Raw genomic sequence first — 18,967 nt, 5'->3', positions numbered from 1 at the left:
GGGGGGGCTGGTAGCCAGGACTCCTGGGTTCTCTCCCTGCGCCCAGCAGGGGAATATTCCAGGAAATATTAAGTATATTAAATATTCAATCCTGTTTCCAGCTATCGAAATTACCTCTCCCCGCCCCCCGGCCATTTCCCACCATAGCTGTTTCCCCCCTCCCCTGGGTCCCCATGGAAACAGTCAGTCACCAGGGTGACGTGGGTGGTTGCCACGGCAGTGGGATCTTTGGGTCTGTTTATTCCTTGGTCCTGTTCTCCCACCTGTTCCCCCCCCCTCCACCCTGCTTCCCGGTCACCTGCCCTGTGCCCATATCCAGCCACTGCCACAGCTCAACGCGGGGCCCTGTGTGACTGGCTGCCCCGCCCCAGAGGTGGGCGCATCTCAGCACCGGGCGAGGGGTCCCCTGGGTAACCAGCCGCCCCCCCCCAGAGGTGGGCGCATCTCCGCGCCGGGCGAGGGGTCCTTGGGTAACCGGCCATCCCGCCCCAGAGGTGGGCGCGTCTCAGCACCGGGCGAGGGGTCCCTGGGGAACCGGCCGCCCCGCCCCAGAGGTGGGCGCGTCTCCGCGCCGGGCGAGGGGTCCCTGGGGAACCGGCCGCCCCTCCCCAGAGGTGGGCGCGTCTCTGCGCCGGGCGAGGGGTCCCTGGGGAACCGGCCGCCCCTCCCCAGAGGTGGGCGCGTCTCTGCGCCGGGCGAGGGGTCCCTGGGGAACCTGTCTCCCACCGAGTGCCATCTCTGCCCCCTCCGCAGAGCCAGCCGCATTCCCCACCTGGTTTAACCCTCTCCTCCCCTTCCCGCAGGCCTGTCGCAGCCGGGGAGCGGGGCGGCGTGGCCCTTCCGGGAGGTCTGGCAGGTGACCCTGCGCCCCAAGGGGCTGGGGCAGGCCAGGAACCTGGCGGGCGTGCACCGGCTGTGCCTGGCGGAGAGCACGGTGGAGCTGGTGCAGCTCGGCGCCCCGGCCCCCTGCCTGCTGCTGCAGCTGCCGAGTGTCCGGCGCTGCGGCCATTCGGAGAACTACTTCTTCCTGGAGGTGGGGCGCTCGGCCGCCACGGGCCCCGGCGAGCTGTGGATGCAGGTGGAGGACCTGGTGGTGGCCCGGCACATCCACGAAACCATCCTGGAGGCCATGAAGCGGCTGAGTGAGGAGTGCTGGGTGCGAGGCCGCGGCCAGGCCTCCGCCCCCATCTCGGTGCCAGCCCGGCGCCTGCCCCCTGCCCAGCTGCCGGGCTCCGGGCGCCGCCTGCCCGACGGGGACTACGCCCTGGCGTCGTCGGACGAGGGTGGATCCTCCAGCCCCGGAGAGGGGCGCCCGACTGGCAGCCCAGAGCCGGCAGGCTCCCCGGAGGGGCGGGCGCCCAGCTGCAAGCGGCCGTCGCTGCCCCCCTTGGCGCTGGGCAGAGGCGCCGGGCGGAGGAAGCCAGGGTGGTGCCCAGAGTCCGGCTACATGGCCATGCTGCCTGGGGCAGCCCTGCCAGGCGCGGGGCAGCCGGATTACGTGCCCATGAGCCCCAGCGGCGCCTCTCCGCCCCGGGGCGAAGCCGCCAGCTACATGCTCATGTCCCCCAGCGGGAGCTGGGCGCCCGAGTACGTGAACATGTCCCCGCTGTGGCGCTCGGCCAGCAGCACCCCCCTGCGCCGCAGCCCCCCGCCCGGCGCCCCCGGGGAGGCCCCCTGCCCCTTCCGCTCCCTGCCACGCACCTACAAGCACGGGGCCCAGCTGGCCGTGCCCGGGCGCCTCTCCTCCTGCTCCTCCTCCACCAGCAGTGAGAGCTTGGAGGAGCCAGTGTCCCTGAGCCCCGGGGAGTACGTCAGCATCGAATACCGGCCCGGCCTGGGCCAGCCGGCGAGGGCAGAGCCCGGCAGGCGGCGCTGCAGGGAGCGGGCCATCCCCGCCTGGGAGGAGCCGGGACTCAACTACATTGCCCTGGACCTGGCCCGGGGAGGAGGCGGCCCGGATGGGAGCCCCCGGGCGGCCGGCGGCCCCAGCCCCCAGGCCTACGCCAGCATCGACTTCCACCGCTCCCAGGAGCTGCAGGGACGACGGGGCGGAAGGGACGGGCCAGGTACGGGGCGGATCTGGGGGTCACGGGGTCAGGGGGATGCAGGTTCGGGGCGGGGGGCTGTGGTCATGGTTTTCCAAAGAGCTTCTTTTTGCAGGGTAGCCAGAAACCTTCCCCTTTGTTTACTAACATCCGCAAGGTGTTTGTTTTGTAACCTACCCTACAAAAATACCCACTGCTTGTAAACAGCGCTCGAAAGTCTGGCAAGAGCTGGCGGGGGGAGGTTGAGGGCTACCCTACATAAACACAGAGTGGGGCTGGGACTGCGGATGGTGGCTTCTCAACGCCCCAAGGCTTTGCGGGGACTCTACAAAAACAAAGGCTTTGTAAACACAGTGGAAATGTGTTCACGGCGGTTTCAAAAGCCCCATGGCTTTAAGCTGCCCTTAGCTGCCTTGTTTCTTTACCAAAAAGACTTGGGGTTGGGGTTTGTCCCCCATCTTCCAGGGCCAACTCAGCTGTTTCTGTGCCGTCGGCGAAGGCAGAACCTCCTGGCGCTTGCTTTAACTGCCTTCCCGGGGTGTATGGTCCCCTTTAGAAACCGCCTTTTCTTGCTTTGGCTAAGGGTTTCTCCCCTGTGGAGACAGCTGTGGGGGGGTCCCCTATTAGAAACCGTTTTTTTTTTTAATTGGCCGGGGGTCCCCTTTAGAAACTGCTGCAGTTCTCCCCCTTAAAAACTATTTTTTTGGAGGCCAGGGATTTTCCCTTTTAGAAACTGCCTTTCTGGGGACGGGGGAAAGATTTTCCCCTTCAAAATGCAGGTGTTTATTTTAACTATGAACGGTGGGGGAAGGTTAGAAGCAGGCTTTGTTTCCTGAGCAATATCCATTCTAGAAACTGCCTCTTTTTTTGTGTGGGTCACCCCTTAGAAACCGTCTCTTTGGGGGGTGTTGGCGTGTCGCTGCCCCTCGCCAGTGGGCATGTGAATCGTTCCCCGAATAATTTGATACGTACTCACACCACTGTTGGGGCTTTGCACTAGAAACGGACTCTTCTTACGGTGGAGATGTTCCCCCTTAGAAACCGCTATTTTTCTGTGGGATTCCCTCGAAATGCTCCCCCTGCCCCCCCCATCCAACATTGCCCGCCGGTTCTAGGCCTGCTTCCTTCACTCTGAACGGAGGAAAGAAAACGGAGAGAAACTGGCTGGAAAGGTTTATTATTTCCCCTTTTCTTTTCCAGCTGTTTTGTTCCTTTCTTCCTGCCTGGCGAGGGGTCCCTGGCTAACCAGCTGCCCCAGAGGTGGGCGCATCTCAGCACTGGGTGAGGGGTCCCTGGGTAACTGGCCGCCCCGCCCCAGAGGTGGCTGCATCTCAGCACCGGGCAAGGGGTCCCTGGGTAACCAGCCGCCCTGCCCCAGAGGTGGCCACATCTCAGTGCCAGGCGAGGGGTCCCTGGGTAACCAGCCGCCCCGCCCCAGAGGTGGCCACATCTCAGTGCCAGGCGAGGGGTCCCCATGTAACCAGCCGCCCCACCCCAGAAGTGGCTGCAACCAGGGGCATTAATACAGGATCAATCCTTTCTCGACTCTCCCTTTCAGAGTGCTGACCCCTTTGCAGTCCGTGCAGCCTGGTGACTTCGGGGCTCCCCTGGCTCGGGACCAACGCTCCACCCCAGAGCTGGTCGCATTGGAACGCCTGCCGCCTGATACCTCCGCAGACGACGCACGTCGATTTCCTCCCGATGGACCGTGAACCCCTTTAAGTGCCTTTGTTTTTGTGGTGCACCTCTCGGGGGTGTGTGTGTGTGGAGAACAAACCAAAGACAGACTCACGTTTTCGGGGGGGGGGCTGGTGCCTTGCGCTCCGGATGTCTTTTGGATCTGCTGGGGGGACACCGCTTAACCTGACCATGGGCTTGAGGTTTCAAGGTCACTCCCAGTTTTGGGGATCCCTCTGCACCGAAGCCAATTCTTTACTCCTCTTTTTTTGGGGGGGCATCTCCCCAGCTTCCCACCCCTTGGGATGGAGACTTTTCAGGGGGTTGATTCCTTATTTGCAGGGTTCACCCCCCTCTGCGTTGGGGTCACCCCTTTGACCCCATTAACCCTCTGGTGCCTTCATGCCCCCCGCCTGCCTGTTTTTGGGGTACGCCCCAAAGGCTCCCCCCATCTGCACACTGTCTTTTGTTCTCCCTGCCCCAGCATTGGGGGGAATATTTTGCCCTCTCGCATATCCAAAATGCACCCTGCAGATGGGGCGTTGTGGGTGGGCCCCCGCTGCCCCCCCCCACCGGTCTTAGGTTTGCCACCTTTCGCGAGGAGAATTTGGGGTTCACGCTGTGCTTCTGAATTGCACATGGTTAGGTTTTTTTGCACAAGCTTTAAAACGTTTAGTTTGAAACCACATAATTTATAGCTGCGGCTCTGGGGCCTTAAATCCACCTGCCCTTCATCGGGATCCCACCGAGCTGCTTCCTCGCTCCCGGCTTTGGCCAGCTGAGCTCGCCGGGAATGGAGTTTTTAAATCCCCTCTCGGAAGGTTTCAGGGCCGGGCCGGGCGTTCGCTTTGCGGGATTTAGCGCTTGTTTGCAGAATCGGGGTTCGATTTTGCGGGTCCCTTGTTTGCAAGATTGGAGCTGCAGGAATTGGATGGTTTTTTGGTTAGAATAAAGCCTTTCTATTGCAGTTTGTGTCAAATGGGCTTTATGGGAAAAGTGGGTATGGACAAAATTTGAAATAGACTGGGAGTTCATTTTCTGGGATCTCCTCTGCCCTTGTCAAGGGAGATCCACCCAGATCGTTTAAACGCGACACAATCCACCTGCAAGCCTGGACCTGGGGCTACACCCAGAGCGTTGGGGAGCCAATCGTGCTCCAAAAGGCCCCCCTCGTTTCTGGGGTTGGAGATTTGCAAATTGATTCTCAGCGGTCGGGAGCTCAGTTTCTCGCCCCTCCTCGACGTGATTTACGGCCTTGCGACAATGTCTTCGACCCAAAAACCTTTCTCAAATGAAGAGGCATTGCAAAGCTTGTTTGGGCCGCTTGGGCTGTTTGCAAATACGTTCTCCAAAAAAGAATAAGGGGATTTAGAAGCAGGGCTGGAACGGCTGCAACTTGGCGAACCCAGTTTGATTTGTTTGTTGTTGGAATAAAAGTGAAAGAACTTTGCCCGACGTTTCGTAATGCGGTGGCTGCTCAGGTTCTGCATTCAGGGCTTCAGTCAAAATCGTTTTGCAGCTCGGCCTCATCTGCAAATGAAAATTCCCTCAGCGGTTGCAACGACAACAAAATAATTGTCCTCAAGTGCATCTGTGCAGGGCGGATTGACTTGACATTCGCAGCCGATCCTGGCATTTCCAACGGCTGCGTTTGGGGTTTCTTCCGCAGTGAAGGGCGTGAGAGCCACGTAGCGAATCCAGGGGAAGCGAGATTGCCGAACGAAAACCTTCCCAATTAGTGAGGTTTGCAAAGAGCTTTGAAGTTTTCAACCCAAGAACGCCAGCAAATCCATTTCCTTTAAGAAATCCCCAGGTCCCGCCGCTGGACTTCTTCGTTTCAAACGCCCCCCTGGGCTTTTCCGGGGGCGGAGATCGGGCTAGCCGAGGCCCTGCGCAGCAGTCACTTCGGCCAAGTCGGTTGTCAGCTCTAGCAAGGGGCCAGGCTGCGGCGTTGAGGAACGCCGACGGTCGAGGGTTTTGGCAGATTGCAAACCTGCTTTGATCCAGCGGGGCCTTTGGCAGGGCCGGGCAATGGGGTGGCTGTTCTGAGGTGGGAGGGGGTGGGGTGCCCACTTGGGGGGGTTCTTGCTCCCTGTTGGTGCTGTGCGGAACCCCCAGAATCAGAGAGGCGCGCGATCGCCCCCTGCTGGGAGCCACCCAGGAGGTCGGGGCTGGTTTAAGTGTTGCCATTTTGGTAGGGCCTACAGAATTAGGCACCAGTTACAGCCCCCCCAACCCCATGTGCACTTTGCAGACCCTCCCCCCCGTCTCCTGTGCCTGCTGGTGGGGGTGGGAGAGATGTGACAAAGTGGGGGGTTTTCTTGTTTTCTGTGGGGTTTCAATGGTTTGCATGCGGAGGGGGTGGGACTCAGTTTCCCTGGGTGTTACTGGTTTAAGGAGGGGAGGGGAGAGGAAGTTTGTTGGTACAGAGGACCGGAGAGAGGACGTGGGGACCCAGCCGATGGCCGGGAGGATGGATACCCCAGCGACCTGGTGACCCGGAGGCCCAGCTGAGGAGACACAGCCGGTTCTGGACAATGGGCGGACAATGGGCTGCAGAGTGAGGACCCAGTGACCTAACCAGCCGGTTCCAGCCAGAGGACAGAAGCGAGGAGAGGAGGCCCCGGTTTACGACCCTGTTTACTTGGAGAGAAGACAATGGACAGAGGCGGGGTCTGGGGCGGGGGATCTCAGATGCCCAGCTGGGAGCAGGGGGGGCTCGGGGCTGGAGAGGGGGAGCAGGCAGAGCCCACCTGGATGCAGAGAGACTGGGATGTGCTGGGCTGAGGGAGGCCAGGCCTGAGGCCCTGAGAGTTTCCAGTGCTGTGTTCAACTCTCAATAAACCCTCCTGTGTTATGCCGGCTGAGAGTCGCTCCAGGCTAGAGAACAGGGTGGCATCAACCCCTTCAGGGGTGGAGGCCCGGGGGTCCAGAGCGAGGGGACTCCCTGAGGAGGCCCATGGCAGAGACAGACGTGCTGAGGCTCTGAGAGGTGCGGCTCCAGGAGATGGAGGGGCCTGACCCCGAGAGAGAGTGGACCCCCAAGAAGGGCTGTCTCACTGAAAGGGACACCCCCCATGGACCGCACGGGGCCAAGAGTGGGCCCGATCTGTGAGTCCGTGACAACGTGGTGTCAGAAGTGGGATGTGTCGCGGATGCACCCTGTAGACGTGGGCTGTGGGTGCAGGCGCTTGGCAGTGAGTGGCTGCCAGTGATAGAACGAGGGTATTGTACGGAACCAGCCTGGAACTGGCCTAGAACCAGCTCCGTAAGAGCGACCTGGCCCGTCTGCAGGGAGAGGGGGCTGAGCGTGGGGGGCTCACTAAGGAGCGGCTGATGGCTCAGCTGGTAGAGAATGACCCGTCTGAGGCGCAGGCTCCAGACCCCAGGGGGGCTCCCGGGGTGCCCGGAGAGCCGGGGAGTAGCCGGGGGGGCAGTCTGTGTAGTGACCGGGAGTGGGTCAGACCTGACTCCCCAGTCAGTACAGGGAGACCCCAGTCCGGTTCCTCCCTAGAGGAGCTGCGGAGACTGGAGCTGCAGCTGGAAGCGAAGGAGCTGGAGCTGGAGGGTTGGAGGCTGGTGGACAGAGAGAGAGAACGAGCGGACCGTGTAGAGCAGCGGAAGCACGAGTTGGAGATGGACGAGAGATGGGCCAAGAGGGCCTGCCAGGGGGTAAGTGGGGAAGGGCCCCGAGACGCCAGTGGTGTGGGGAATCTAGACACCAAACTGCTGCCCCAGTTCGGGGGGCGGGGGGGACATCGATGCCGACCTCACAGCCTTTGAGAAGTTGTGAACTGAACCAGATTGACCCCGCAGACAGGCTCCGCTGTCTGCCCCCCGGCTGGGTCCCAAAGCCATACAGGCGTTCAGCCAAATGGATGGTGTTGGGACAGGGGACTACGACCTGTTCGAACAAGCTTTGCTGCTGAAGTTTGAACTGACCTCCGAGGCGAACAGGAAACGATTCCGGGGTGTGCGCAAGGCCTCAGGTGTCTCTTACAAGGAGGTCACCAACCTGCTGGGGGAATATCTCCGCAAGTGGGGGAAGGGCACAGGGGCCACTACCGCAGAGGACGTGTATAACCTGGTGGGGGTGGAGCAGCTGTAGGACATCTGCCCTCCGGACCTTAAGCTGTGGCTAGTGGACCGGAAGCCCAAGGATCTGCGCCGTGCAGGGGCGCTGGCAGATGAGTTCATGGACAGTAGATCGGGGGCAGGGGGGAGACCCACATCAGGGACTCATAAGGGGAGTCACCCAGAGACCTCTCAAAGGTGGGACTCCAGGAACCCTGACTCGGGGGTGCCCAGGACTGCCGGGGCGGGGCGACCCCCCTCGTGGGATTTGAGGGACCTGAAATTTAATTACTGTGGCCAAAAGGGGCACAAGGTGGCCCAGTGCCTGAAGATGAAGGAAATGGCAGCCAAGCAGAACCCGCGGGGTGTTAACTGGGTGGAAGCCCACCGAGAGGGGGCACCGCCGGGCCCAGGGGCTGCAGTCGAGAGGGCCGTGCCAGGGGGAGGGGACCGCCAGGCCGGGTCAGCAGGGGAAGGTGAGGCCCCAGGTCCAGAGCACCCGTACCCAATCCGCCGGGTGAGCGTGGGACAGGCCCCGGGGGACACTCGCCACATCATCCCCATTGAGGTGGGGGAATGACGCATCCAGGGGTTCTGGGACACGGGCGCAGAGGTGACGCTGGCGCAGTCCGAGGGGGTGGACCCAGACCAGCTAGTGCCCGATGCCTACCTGACCCTGAGGGGAGTGTTTGGGCCCCCCGTCAAGGTGCCTGTAGCGAGGATACACCTGAAATGGGGGGCTAAGGAGGGACCCAAAGAGGTTGGGGTGCATGACCACCTGCCCACTGAGGTGCTAATGGGTAATGACTTGGAGAACTGGTTGGGTGGCACTCATAGCGCCCTGGTCCTTACCCGGAGCCAGAGCCAGCGAGGGGCGCGGGACCTCCCGAGGGGGGGCTGAAGCGCCGAGGGTAGGGCTCGACAGGGCTGGGCCGGAGCCCCATCCCAGGGTGGGGAAACTGAGGCGCCACCAGCCAGGGCTGTAGCCTCAGACCCAGCAGCTGAATTCCAAACGGAGCTGCAGGTGGATCCCTCGCTGGAGAAACTGAGGGCCCTGGCTGGCCACGACAGTGCAGGGTCCCAGGGGGAGGACCGCCGGGAGCGATTCCTGTGGGAGAGGGGATTCCTGTACCAGGAATGGACTGGTTCAGGGCGAACTGAATCTTGGAAAGTTGGGAGGCAGCTGGTGGTTCCCCAGAGGTAACGCTGCAGACTGTTGTACTTGGCCCACGATATCCCCCTTTCGGGGCATCAGGGCATCCGGCGCACCAGGCAGAGGCTGCTGCAGAACTGTTCCTGGCCCGGGGTCTTTGATGCTGTCCGACAGTATTGCAGTACCTGTGACTCCTGCCAGAGGGTGGGGAAGGCCCGGGATCCGCTGAGACCTTTGCCCATCATAGAGGAGCCTTTCCAGAAGGTGGCTGTGGACAGAGTGGGGCCCCTCAGCAGGGTGACCCGGTCAGGGAAGAAATACATCCTGGTGGTGGTGGATTTTGCTACGCGCTACCCCGAGGCGGTGGCCTTGTCCTCTGTCGAGGCAGACACCGTGGCAGACGCGCTGCTGACCATCTTCAGCAGAGTGGGGTTCCCCAAGGAGGTCCTTACAGACCAGGGTCTAACTTCATGTCAACCCTGCTCCGGTGCTTGTGGGAGAAGTGTGGGATCTGACACACCTGGGCCTCAGGCTACCACCCTCAGTCCAATGGGCTGGTGGAGAGGTTCAATGGGACCCTAAAGAGGAGGCTGAAAACCTTTATGGACCAGCACCCGCAGGACTGGGACAAGTATTTACCCCACCTGCTGTTTGCATACAGGGAAGTGCCCCAGGACTCCACAGGGTTCTCCCCGTTCGAGTTGCTGTACGGAAGGAGGGTGAGGGGCCCCTGGGCTTGATGAGGGCCAAGGGGGAGGGAAAGGCCTCTCCCAGTGGGGAATCAGTGGTGGAGTATGTACTGACTTTCCGGGAAAAGCTCGTGGAGCTCATGGGCTGGGCTAGGGGGAACGTAGCAAGGGCCCAGAGGAAGCAGAAGGTCTGGTACGACCGCTCAGCCCGTGCCCGCTCATATGCTACCGGGGATCAGGTGATGCTCCTCACCCCCGTGAGGAAGAACAAGCGACAAGCGGCTGGGACGGCCCCTTCACGGTCATCAGACAGGTAAACGAGGTGAACTATGTGGTGGAACTGTCCAGCCGGGCTCACACCCACCGGGTGTACTACGCCAACATGAGGAAGCCGTACTGGGCCAGGGAGAAGTTGGTGCTGGCTGTGTGTGGGCAGTGGGAGGAGAAAGGAGAGGACCCCTGGTGGGACTCCTCCCTGAGGCTGGGGCTAACCCCTCGCTGGAGTCAGTTCCCCTCTCAGACCAGCTTAACCCCCGCCCAGCAGGCAGAGATCAGAGAGGTGCTGCATTCATACCGGCAGCTGTTCTCCAGCCGGCCTGGGCTCACTAACCCAGCTGTCCCCCGGGTGGAGACGGGAACCAACCCTCCCAGCAGGTGTTCCCATTCAGGGTCACTGGAAAACAGCCCAGGACCTGGAGAGAGAGGTCGGGGACATGCTGGCTTTAGGGGTGATCCAGCCGTCCGCCAGTCCCTTGGCCTCGCCCGTGGTGCTGGTCCCCAAGAAGGACGGGTCGATCCGGTTCTGTGTGGACTATCGGAAGCTCAATGCCATTCCCGTGTCCGATGCCTGCCCCATGCCTAGGACCGATGAGATCCTAGACAAGTTGAGGGGTACCCGGTACCTCACTACCATGGATCTTACCAAAGGCTACTGGCAGGTGCCTTTGGACCCGGAGGCCAGGGCGAAGTCCGCCTTCACCACACCAATAGGGCTCTTCAAGTTCCTGGTCCTGCCTTTCGGTCTCAAGGGGCACCTGCCACCGTCCAGCGCCTGGTGGATCAGTTGCTCAGGGGGATGGAGGGCTTTGCACTAGCGTATATTGACGATATCTGTGTCTTTAGCCAGACCTGGGAGGAACAAGTGTCTCAGGTGAAGAGGGGGTTGGGTCGCCTCCAGGATGCAGGACTGACCATAAAAGCTGAAAAGTGCAAGGTGGGGATGGCAGAGGTTTTATACCTGGGCCACAAGGTGGGGGTGGCCACCTGAAGCCGGAGCCGGCCAACGTGGAGGCAATCAAGGCCTGGCCGCCCCCCAGACTAAGAAGCAGGTCCAGGCTTTCATTGGGATGGCGGGGTGCTACCGGAGGTTTGTGCCCCACTTTAGCTCCTGGCAGCTCCCCTCACGGAGCTGTGTCGAAAGGGAAAGCCGGACAAGGTGGTCTGGACCGAGCAGTGCCGGAGGGCTCTCTGTGCGCTGAAGGGGGCACTTATCCAGGGCCCGGTGCTGGTAAACCCGGATTGTAACCAACCCTTCCTGGTGTTCACCGACGCCTCGGACACAGGGCTGGGGGCGGTGCTGATCCAAACGGATACTAAGGGGAGAGACACCCCATCGGGTACCTGAGTGAGAAGCTGCTGCCCCGGGAGAAGCACTATGCGGCCATAGGGAAGCAATGTCTGGCCATGGGGTGGGCCCTTAACAAACTGCAGCCGTATCTATGTGGGCGGCACCTCACCGTGTGCACCGACCATTCGCCCCGACGTGGCTGCACCCAATGAAAGGGGCCAATGCCAAGCTGCTGAGGTGGGCCCTGCTCCACCAGGGGTATGACATGGAGGTGGGTCCATGTGAGGGGGAGGGCCAATGTTATAGCCGATGCTTTATCGCGGGGCGGGGACCCTGAACTTCCCCAGGTCACTGGCTAAGTGACCCTGCTCCGTTCAGCCTCGAAGGGGGCAGAGATGTGACAAAGTGGGGGGGTTCTCTTGTTCTCTGTGGGGTTTCAATGGTTTTCATGTGGAGGGGTGGGACTCAGTTTCCCTGGGTGTTACTGGTTTAATGAGGGGAGGGGAGAGGGAGTGTGTTTTGCAGAGGACTGGAGAGAGGACGTGGGGACCCAGCCGATGGCCAGGAGGATGGATACCCCAGCGACCGGTGACCTGGCGACTCGGAGGCCCAGCTGAGGAGACGCAGCTGGTTCTGGCCAATGGGCGGACAATGGGCTGCAGAGTGAACACCCAGTGACCGAACCAGCCGGTTCCAGCCAGAGGACAGAAGCAGGAGAGGAGGCCCCGGTTTACGACCCTGTTTCCCTGGAGAGAAGACAATGGACAGAGGTGGGGCCTGGGATCTCAGATGCCCAGCTGGGAAGCAGGGGGGCTCGGGGCTGGAGAGGGGGAGCAGGCAGAGCCCACCTGGATGCAGAGAGACTGGGGTGTGCTGTGGTGAGGGAGGCCAGGCCTGAGGCCCTGAGAGTTTCCTGGGCTGGGTTCAACACTCAATAAACCCTCCTGTGTTACGCTGGCTGAGAGTCACTCCGGGCTAGAGAACAGGGTGGCATCAACCCCTTTGGGGGTGGAGGCCCCAGGGGGTCCAGAGCGAGGGGACCCACGGCAGAGACAGATGTGCTAAGGCTCCGAGAGGTGCGGCTCCAGGAGGTGGAGGGGCCTGACCCCGAGAGAGAGTGGACCCCCGAGAAGGGCTGTCGCACTGACAGGGGCAGCCCCCACGGGGCCAAGAGTGGGCACGATCTGTGAGTCCGTGACAGGAGGGTTGTTGAGAAGTGACCCCTGTCTGTGGGGGGAAAAAACCCCCACCACCCCCCCACCCCCCCCCCCCCCCCCCCCCCCCCGCAGCTCTTGGGCCTCATTTCTATTTGCTGCTCTTTTGTGATGTTCAAATAAAAGGTTGGAAGAAAATCGGGCCTGGGGCCGCTGTGTTGTTTGTGGGTCTCCGTTATCCCCCCCCCCCGGGCGTCTCTAACTCCCGGCAGCTCCCACCACCCACACCCGGGGCTCCAGCCCAGCCTGTCCCCGCCCCAGCAGCTGCTGGGTAAAGGCCCAACTACTGCTACACAGCGTGTGTGGGGAGTTGCTCCCCGGTGACCCCCTGGCCTCAGTGAGGGGGTATTATCCCACCCAAAGCCGGGGGGGGGGAGAGGAATTGTAAATCGGGGGCAGGGCTGCAGGGGGTGGAAGGGGAGGCCATGGGACAGAGAGGGTGGAAGGGGGGGCCCCCAGGAACTGGGTGGGTCAGGCTGGGAGACGCTCCAGTTGTAAAGAGCTGAGCTCGTGGAGGGGAAACTGAGGCTGAAGATTTGTAGGGGACAATCCTGCCCCAGCGGCGGTGGGGGGAGACTCGGGCTCTGGCCCGTAAGTGCCAGCTGGGGGCTAGTGACAGAGCAGGAGAGAGGAGCCCAGACCCCCAGGGAAGGGAGAGATTTACCCCCTTCTGCCACTAGAGGGCACAAGAGCCCTGCAAGCTGGGGAGAGAACCCAGGCGTCCGGGCTCCCAACCCCCCCCTGCTCTAACCACCAGCCCCCATCCGCTCCCAGAGCCAGGGAGAGAACCCAGCAGTCCTGGCTCCCAGCTCCCCCTGCTCTGACCCACCAGCCCCCACTTCCCTCCCAGAGCCGGGGAGAGAACCCAGGCGTCCTGGCTCCCAGCCCTCCCTCCCCACTCTAACCCACCAGCCCCTACTCCCCGCCCAGAGCCGGGGAGAGAACCCAGGAGTCCTGGCTCCCAGCCCCCACTCCCCTCCCAGAGCCGGGGAGAGAACCCAGGAGTCCTGGCTCCCAGCCCCCCTTTCTCTAACCCACCAGCCCCCACTCCCCTCCCAGAGCTGGTGTGGGGCGGCTGGTTACCCAGGGAGCCCCTGGGCTCCTGGGGTTGCTCTGGGGGGGCTGGTGGGAACCGGTCCTGGCCCCCGGCGCCTTTGCGGGCAGAGGGAACTGGGCTGAGTGCTCAGCCAGGCACCAGCCTGGGGCTGTGTTTGGGGTGTGAAGGGGGGCCCCCAAGTTGCAGCCCCCCCTCCTGGCCTGGATTGGGAACGGGTCCCTGATGTCCCCGTGGGTGAGGTTTGGAACCCCCCCGGGGCGGGCGCCAGGCACGGAGACCCCCGAGCTGGGCAGGCAAACCCCCAACCTCTGGCCCCAGTCCCGGGGGGGGCGGTAGGCGGAAGGGAGAGCCGGGGCCGGTCCAGGCAGCACGGTCCTGAACCCTGCGGGAGTTTGGGGGAGCTCAGAACCCGGGCAGGGAGAGGGAAAAGGGGGCACAGAGCCCCAAGGGGATGGGGGGGTTGCAGGGAGCGGGGCTGTGCCATGTGTGTGTAGGGGAAACTGAGGCTGGCAAGTTGGAGGGGAGTAGCCCAGCCCCTGGCTGCCAGAGACCAGCCTAGAGGCTGAGGGCATTGGTTCATTTACCTCTTTATTCCACTAGAGGGCATAACGCCCCAGGCCCAGGGAGTGGGGGGAGCAGGGGCTGCTGGCGCCAGCGGGTGCAGCTTGGGGGGGGGGGGGGGGGCCCCCCCCCCCCCGGGGCGCCCCCCCCCGTTGCTTGGTCAGGGCAATCTGCCCCCCCACCCCCGGGAAATGCTAAAGAAAGGGGGGGCCTCCCTCAGCCCCAGTGCCCCACGGCCGGCGGCTGCCCTGCGACCCCCAGTCCGGCATCCTTGCCTGAGTCTGCAGGGAGCCCGTGCCCATCGCTCCCAGACGGGGGAGCAGCTGGGGCCTGGTCCCCATTTCCTCCCTGCAGGGAAATAAAACTGCCCCCCCCTTGAGATCAACCCCCCCCATCCTTACCCCACATCTGCTCCCAACCTCCGCTCCCCCCCCACTCTAGCCCAAGGGGGCTCACGCGGCTGACAGATGCTGGAGGGGACGGGGGGGGTGGAGCAGTAGGAGCTGGGCCTGATCTGAGGATCCCAACACTGCCACCAACGGGTGCCCAGCTCTCGCTGGGGGGTGGGGGGCAGGGCCCCTTGCTGTACCGTCTGTTCTGCTTGGGCATGAGCCGGGCCCCCAGTGCCCCATGTGGGGGAACTCTCACCATTGGCCAGCCCCCACCAGGCCCGGGGCGTTCTAGTCCCATGCCCCTTGGCTGTGCCATTAGCTCCTGGGCCCCCACCCCTTAGATCTTGCTGGAGGTGCCCTCGGGGGGCGTCGGCTTCTTCGGGGGCGGGGCCACAGTCAGCAGGGCCTGGACGGTCCGGGCCAGCGGCGCCAGGCTCTCCTCGTCCAGGACGTGCTGGGGCTGGCACAGGGCTTCCTGGGAGGAGAGAGGAGACGTTAGAGGGGGTGGGGAGGCGGCTGCCTGGACCTCCACCACCAGGGGGCGCTGGTGGAAGAAACCCACCACACACTGTGGGAGACAAATTGTTCTGCGAGGGGGCGGGAGGGAGATTTTAGAGCAGCCAGGACGCCGGGCCAGATGGGCCCCTTGAACAGGAAGTCCTGTGCGAGGCTGACCCACCGGGGCCACGTTCTGTGCAGCGCCCGGCCCAAGGGGGCCCCCAGTCGCCACGTGACCCGTGAACTGCCCCCCACCCCATCCCCACCGCCCGGCCGCGCCAAAGCACAGACAAGCCAACGCAAACCAAGACAAAAGCCACACGGTGGGTTGGAGTGCTGCATTTCTCAGCGAACACGACAGCGCGGGGGGCATGACACACGCGGCGGCCGGGACACACCGAAAGCAGCCAGGGGACGGGGCACACGTACAACAGGAAATCGCCGAGAGAGAAGGAGCCGCCCGAGTCCACACGCTATTTACACGTTTGTACACGCCGGGCCCGGCGGCCGGGCTCGGCCTTCCAATATATATATCAAATATAGAGCCATATAATTTAACCGCGTTAAGGCAGCCGAAGCGAGCTGGCCGCAGGGCAGCCCGGGGCCACTGAGAGGCACTGGAGAGCTGGGGAAGGGGGCTAGCTCGCCCCCCAAGGGGGAGCCCGGAGTGGGGCCTACACCAGGGCTCTGGGACCCACAGCAGGTCTCTGTAGGAGGAGGCGGGTTTGAAGGCGGTTGGGTCCGGCAGCGGGGATCCACCAGGCCCCAGAGGGATACCCAGCCCCACACCCCACCATGGGTCTCTCTAAGGCACTAGGCAGGGCTGGGCCCCCCCTGCGGCTCCTCAGAAGCCCCAGAGCTTGTGATAGGCCAGGAAAAGCAGCGACATCACGGAGACATAGAAGAGGGCGAAGCCGGCGAGGGGCCCGGGCAGGGCGGGCGCGGCGTGGGCAGCAGCAGGGCTCTCCTCGGCGGCTCCGGGGCGCAGCAAGGCCCACACGGTGCCCCAGAGCCGCCCGGCATCCCCCTGGAGCACGTCGGAGGTGGAGCAGAGGGCGACCTGGGCCCGGCGAGGGAGACAAAGACAGGAGAGAGGTTACGGGACCTGCTGGGGAGCTGGCACCGGGAAGGGGGGAATGAGACCGGCTGGGCCCCCCCACCGCGCTGGGCTGACAACCCTGCATCTGCCAGCACCCAGGGGACCCTGCCAGAGCCAGAAGGGGAGGGGAGTGGGGCTGGAGGGGTAAAGCAGGGGGGGCTGGGAGCCAGGATGCCTGGGTTCTCTCCCCGGCTCTGGGAGGGGAGTGGGGCTGGTGGGTCAGAGCAGGGGGGGCTGGGAGCCAGGACTCCTGGGTTCTCTCCCCGGCTCTGGGAGGGGAGTGGGGGCTGGTGGGTCAGAGCAGGGGGGGCTGGGAGCCAGGACTCCTGGGTTCTCTCCCTGGGTGCTGTATGACGGGCCCCACGATCAGCTGCGGGGGAGCCGTGCAGGGTTTCAGCCCTGACGCTGCTGCCGTGCAAAGGGGGGACAGGAGCCGTCAGCGCCGGCCCAGGGGTATTCTGGGTGGTGACCCCAAGAGCACTGCAGCTCCTGGGGCGAGGGGCCTGTCAGCTGGGAGTCCGTACCCCTAGCTGTGCCTGGGGCGTGGCTTGTGTGAGAGGGGCGGGGCTTTGCACAAGAAGGGGCGGGGCTTTGCACTAGTGCAGCCACATGGGGGTGCCATGGAGAGGTGACTCTCTGCTCCCAGCTGCACAGCACAGAAATCAGAGACGTCCCCCCCCGCCCCTAGCCCCCACATTACCTCTGGGACCCCCATACGGCGACAGGCCTCCAGGAAGCTCTCCACGTTTTTCCGACATTTGATCTTGTTCAGCTTTGGCTGTGGGGAGAGCAGAGAGGGGTGAGAGGGCGGGGGGGGGGGAGCAGGGAAGCCCAAGCTGCTGTCCCGTCATGTGGACGCTCAGGTTTCATTTCAAGAAGACGCAGCCCAGCCCTCAGTTCTGGGGAGAGAACCCAGGAGTCCGGGCTCCCAGCCCCCCTGCTCTAACCACCAGCCCCCACTCCCCTCCCAGCGCTGGGGAGAGAACCCAGGATTCCTGGCTCCCAGCCCCCGCTGCTCTGACCCACCAGCCCCCACTTCCCTCCCAGAGCCAGGGAGAGAACCCAGGAGTCCGGGCTCCCAGCCCCCCCTGCTCTAACCACCAGCCCCCACCCCCCTCCCAGTGCCGGGGAGAGAACCCAGGAGTCCTGGCTCCAAGCCCCCCCTGCTCTAACCCACCAGCCCCCACTCCCCTTCCCGAGCCCGGCGGGAACCCAGGCGTCCAAGGCGGGGCGGGGCTCCCCACTCACCACGGCAGGAGACGGGACGTGGATGAAGGGCACAGAGCGCGGGCGCAGGTGGTTGGCCAGCTGGCACAGCACGGCCCCGTTGGCCAGGGCATCGCCCAGGTCCTCTGTCAGCGTCACGCTGAGCCGCGACTCGATGGCCTGTAGGGGGGAGAGACAGGCGGGTGGGCGGGGGCCACGGATACCCCCCACGCACACGCTCACTGCAGGGAACTTACACACAGGTGTCTAGAGGAAGGTCAAATTACTTCCCCAGGAAATCAGGGGCAGAGCCAGGGAGAACCCAGGCATCCTGGCTCCCAGCCCCCCGTGCTCTAACCCTCCAGCCCCACTCCCTTCCCAGAGCTGGGGAGAGAACCCAGGAGTCCCAGCTCCCAGCCCCCCCTGCTCTGACCCACCAGCCCCCACTCCCCTCCCAGAGCTGGGGAGAGAACCCAGGAGTCCTGGCTCCCAGCCCCCACTCCCCTCCCAGAGCCGGGGAGAGAACCCAGGCGTCCTGGCTCCCAGCCCCCCCTGCTCTAACCCACCAGCCCCCACTCCCCTCCCAGAGCCGGGGAGAGAACCCAGGCGTCCTGGCTCCCAGCCTTGCAGATTCTGGTATGGGATCTCAGCCAAGCTTTCAGGGTCGCGGGGGTGGGGAGGTGTGCCGAAGTGGGAACGTTTTTAATATTTTGTCTGAATACTGTGCGCACGCTTCGGTTTCCCCACGTCACTCCTCTATCTAGGGGGTGGAATCGGTGCGGTGACCCCTAGAGGCAGGTGTGACGGCAACAGGCTAACGGGGCACAGAAACCAGGCCACGCTCTGTAGCCCGGCACCCCATGGCCAGGGCCGTCCCCGGCGAGGAGCCAGCTGGAGGGGCTGGGAACGAAGCGCCCAGTGGACCGGTTTGCCGGGGAGAGAGACGAAGCCCGAGGGGATGTCGGGGGGTCCTCAGGAGCCCCACCCAGGGGACTCGGTGCCGGGAGCTCGCGGGGAGACCCGGGGGCTGAGGGGGGGCATGGCTGTACCTTGCGGAGCTGAGCTGTTAACTCCTTCTCGTCCAGGTCGTGCGAGCCAGCCCGTAGCCGCAGGGGGTGCTGGGGGTCTGCGGTGCAGTCGTGGGGGGCACAGGCTGCGGAGAGGACGGCAGGGCTCAGGGGACGGAGACACAGGGCCGGCGGGGAGCACGTGGCCCCGTGCAGATCTGCCGGCCCCATGCAGGATTCGAACCCCGGACCTGCAGAGCTGCCGGGGGCCACAGCAGTACCCTGGCCCGCCAGCAGAGGGGGGCAGAGCCGCGTGGCACCACCTACCGGAGCCAGGCTTGATGGCGGTCCGCGACGTGGAGCGGAAGAGGAAGCTGCTGGGCTTCTGGGCCGAGCCGGGCTCCCGGGCCGGGGGGCTGGAGACTGGCGGAGGGAGGGACTCTGGGGTGCAGGGGGAGAGGGAAGGTGAGATCTTGCCCCACAGCACCCCCCAACCGCACAGCTGGGACCTCGGCGCTGCAGGTCCCTTCAGCCAGGATCAGCTACCCCAGGGGGACACGTGTGCTATGCCAGAGCCAGGAGAGAACCCAGGAGTCCCGGCTCCCAGCCCCCCCCTGCTCTAACTCACCAGCCTCCCCTCCCCTCCCAGAGCCGGGGAGAGAACCCAGGAGTCCCGGCTCCCAGCCCAACCGCTCTAACTCACCAGCCTTCCCTCCCCTCCCAGAGCC

The 18,967-nt window shown here is 63.8% G+C and overlaps 2 protein-coding genes across 3 annotated transcripts in view; one reads left to right on the top strand and one right to left on the bottom strand.

The window, feature by feature from the left end:
* Nucleotides 1-803: 803 nt before the first annotated feature.
* Nucleotides 804-4,689, top strand: LOC117869948 (insulin receptor substrate 1-like; the record flags this gene model as incomplete). Of its 2 annotated transcripts, none has more annotated exon segments than XM_034757047.1 (3): nt 804-2,066; nt 3,246-3,305; nt 3,604-4,689. In XM_034757047.1, coding segments are annotated over 3 exon segments (1,331 nt in total), but the record flags the coding sequence as incomplete, so codon positions are not given.
* A 9,503-nt stretch (nt 4,690-14,192) lies between these two features.
* Nucleotides 14,193-18,967, bottom strand: part of LRCH4 (leucine rich repeats and calponin homology domain containing 4) — a gene marked incomplete in the record, with an annotated part of 15,311 nt that continues 10,536 nt past the window's right edge. Inside the window, 5 exon segments of the mRNA XM_034757096.1 lie at nt 14,193-14,904; nt 16,727-16,804; nt 17,275-17,412; nt 18,282-18,385; nt 18,567-18,680. Coding sequence (XP_034612987.1) covers nt 14,767-14,904; nt 16,727-16,804; nt 17,275-17,412; nt 18,282-18,385; nt 18,567-18,680 — 572 coding nt within the window.

Source organism: Trachemys scripta, chromosome 25, assembly GCF_013100865.1.
Source record: "Trachemys scripta elegans isolate TJP31775 chromosome 25, CAS_Tse_1.0, whole genome shotgun sequence".
Lineage (NCBI taxonomy): Eukaryota > Metazoa > Chordata > Testudines > Emydidae > Trachemys > Trachemys scripta.
The sequence above is the reverse complement of the archived record's forward strand: the minus strand, read 5'-3'. Positions and strand labels throughout refer to the sequence as shown.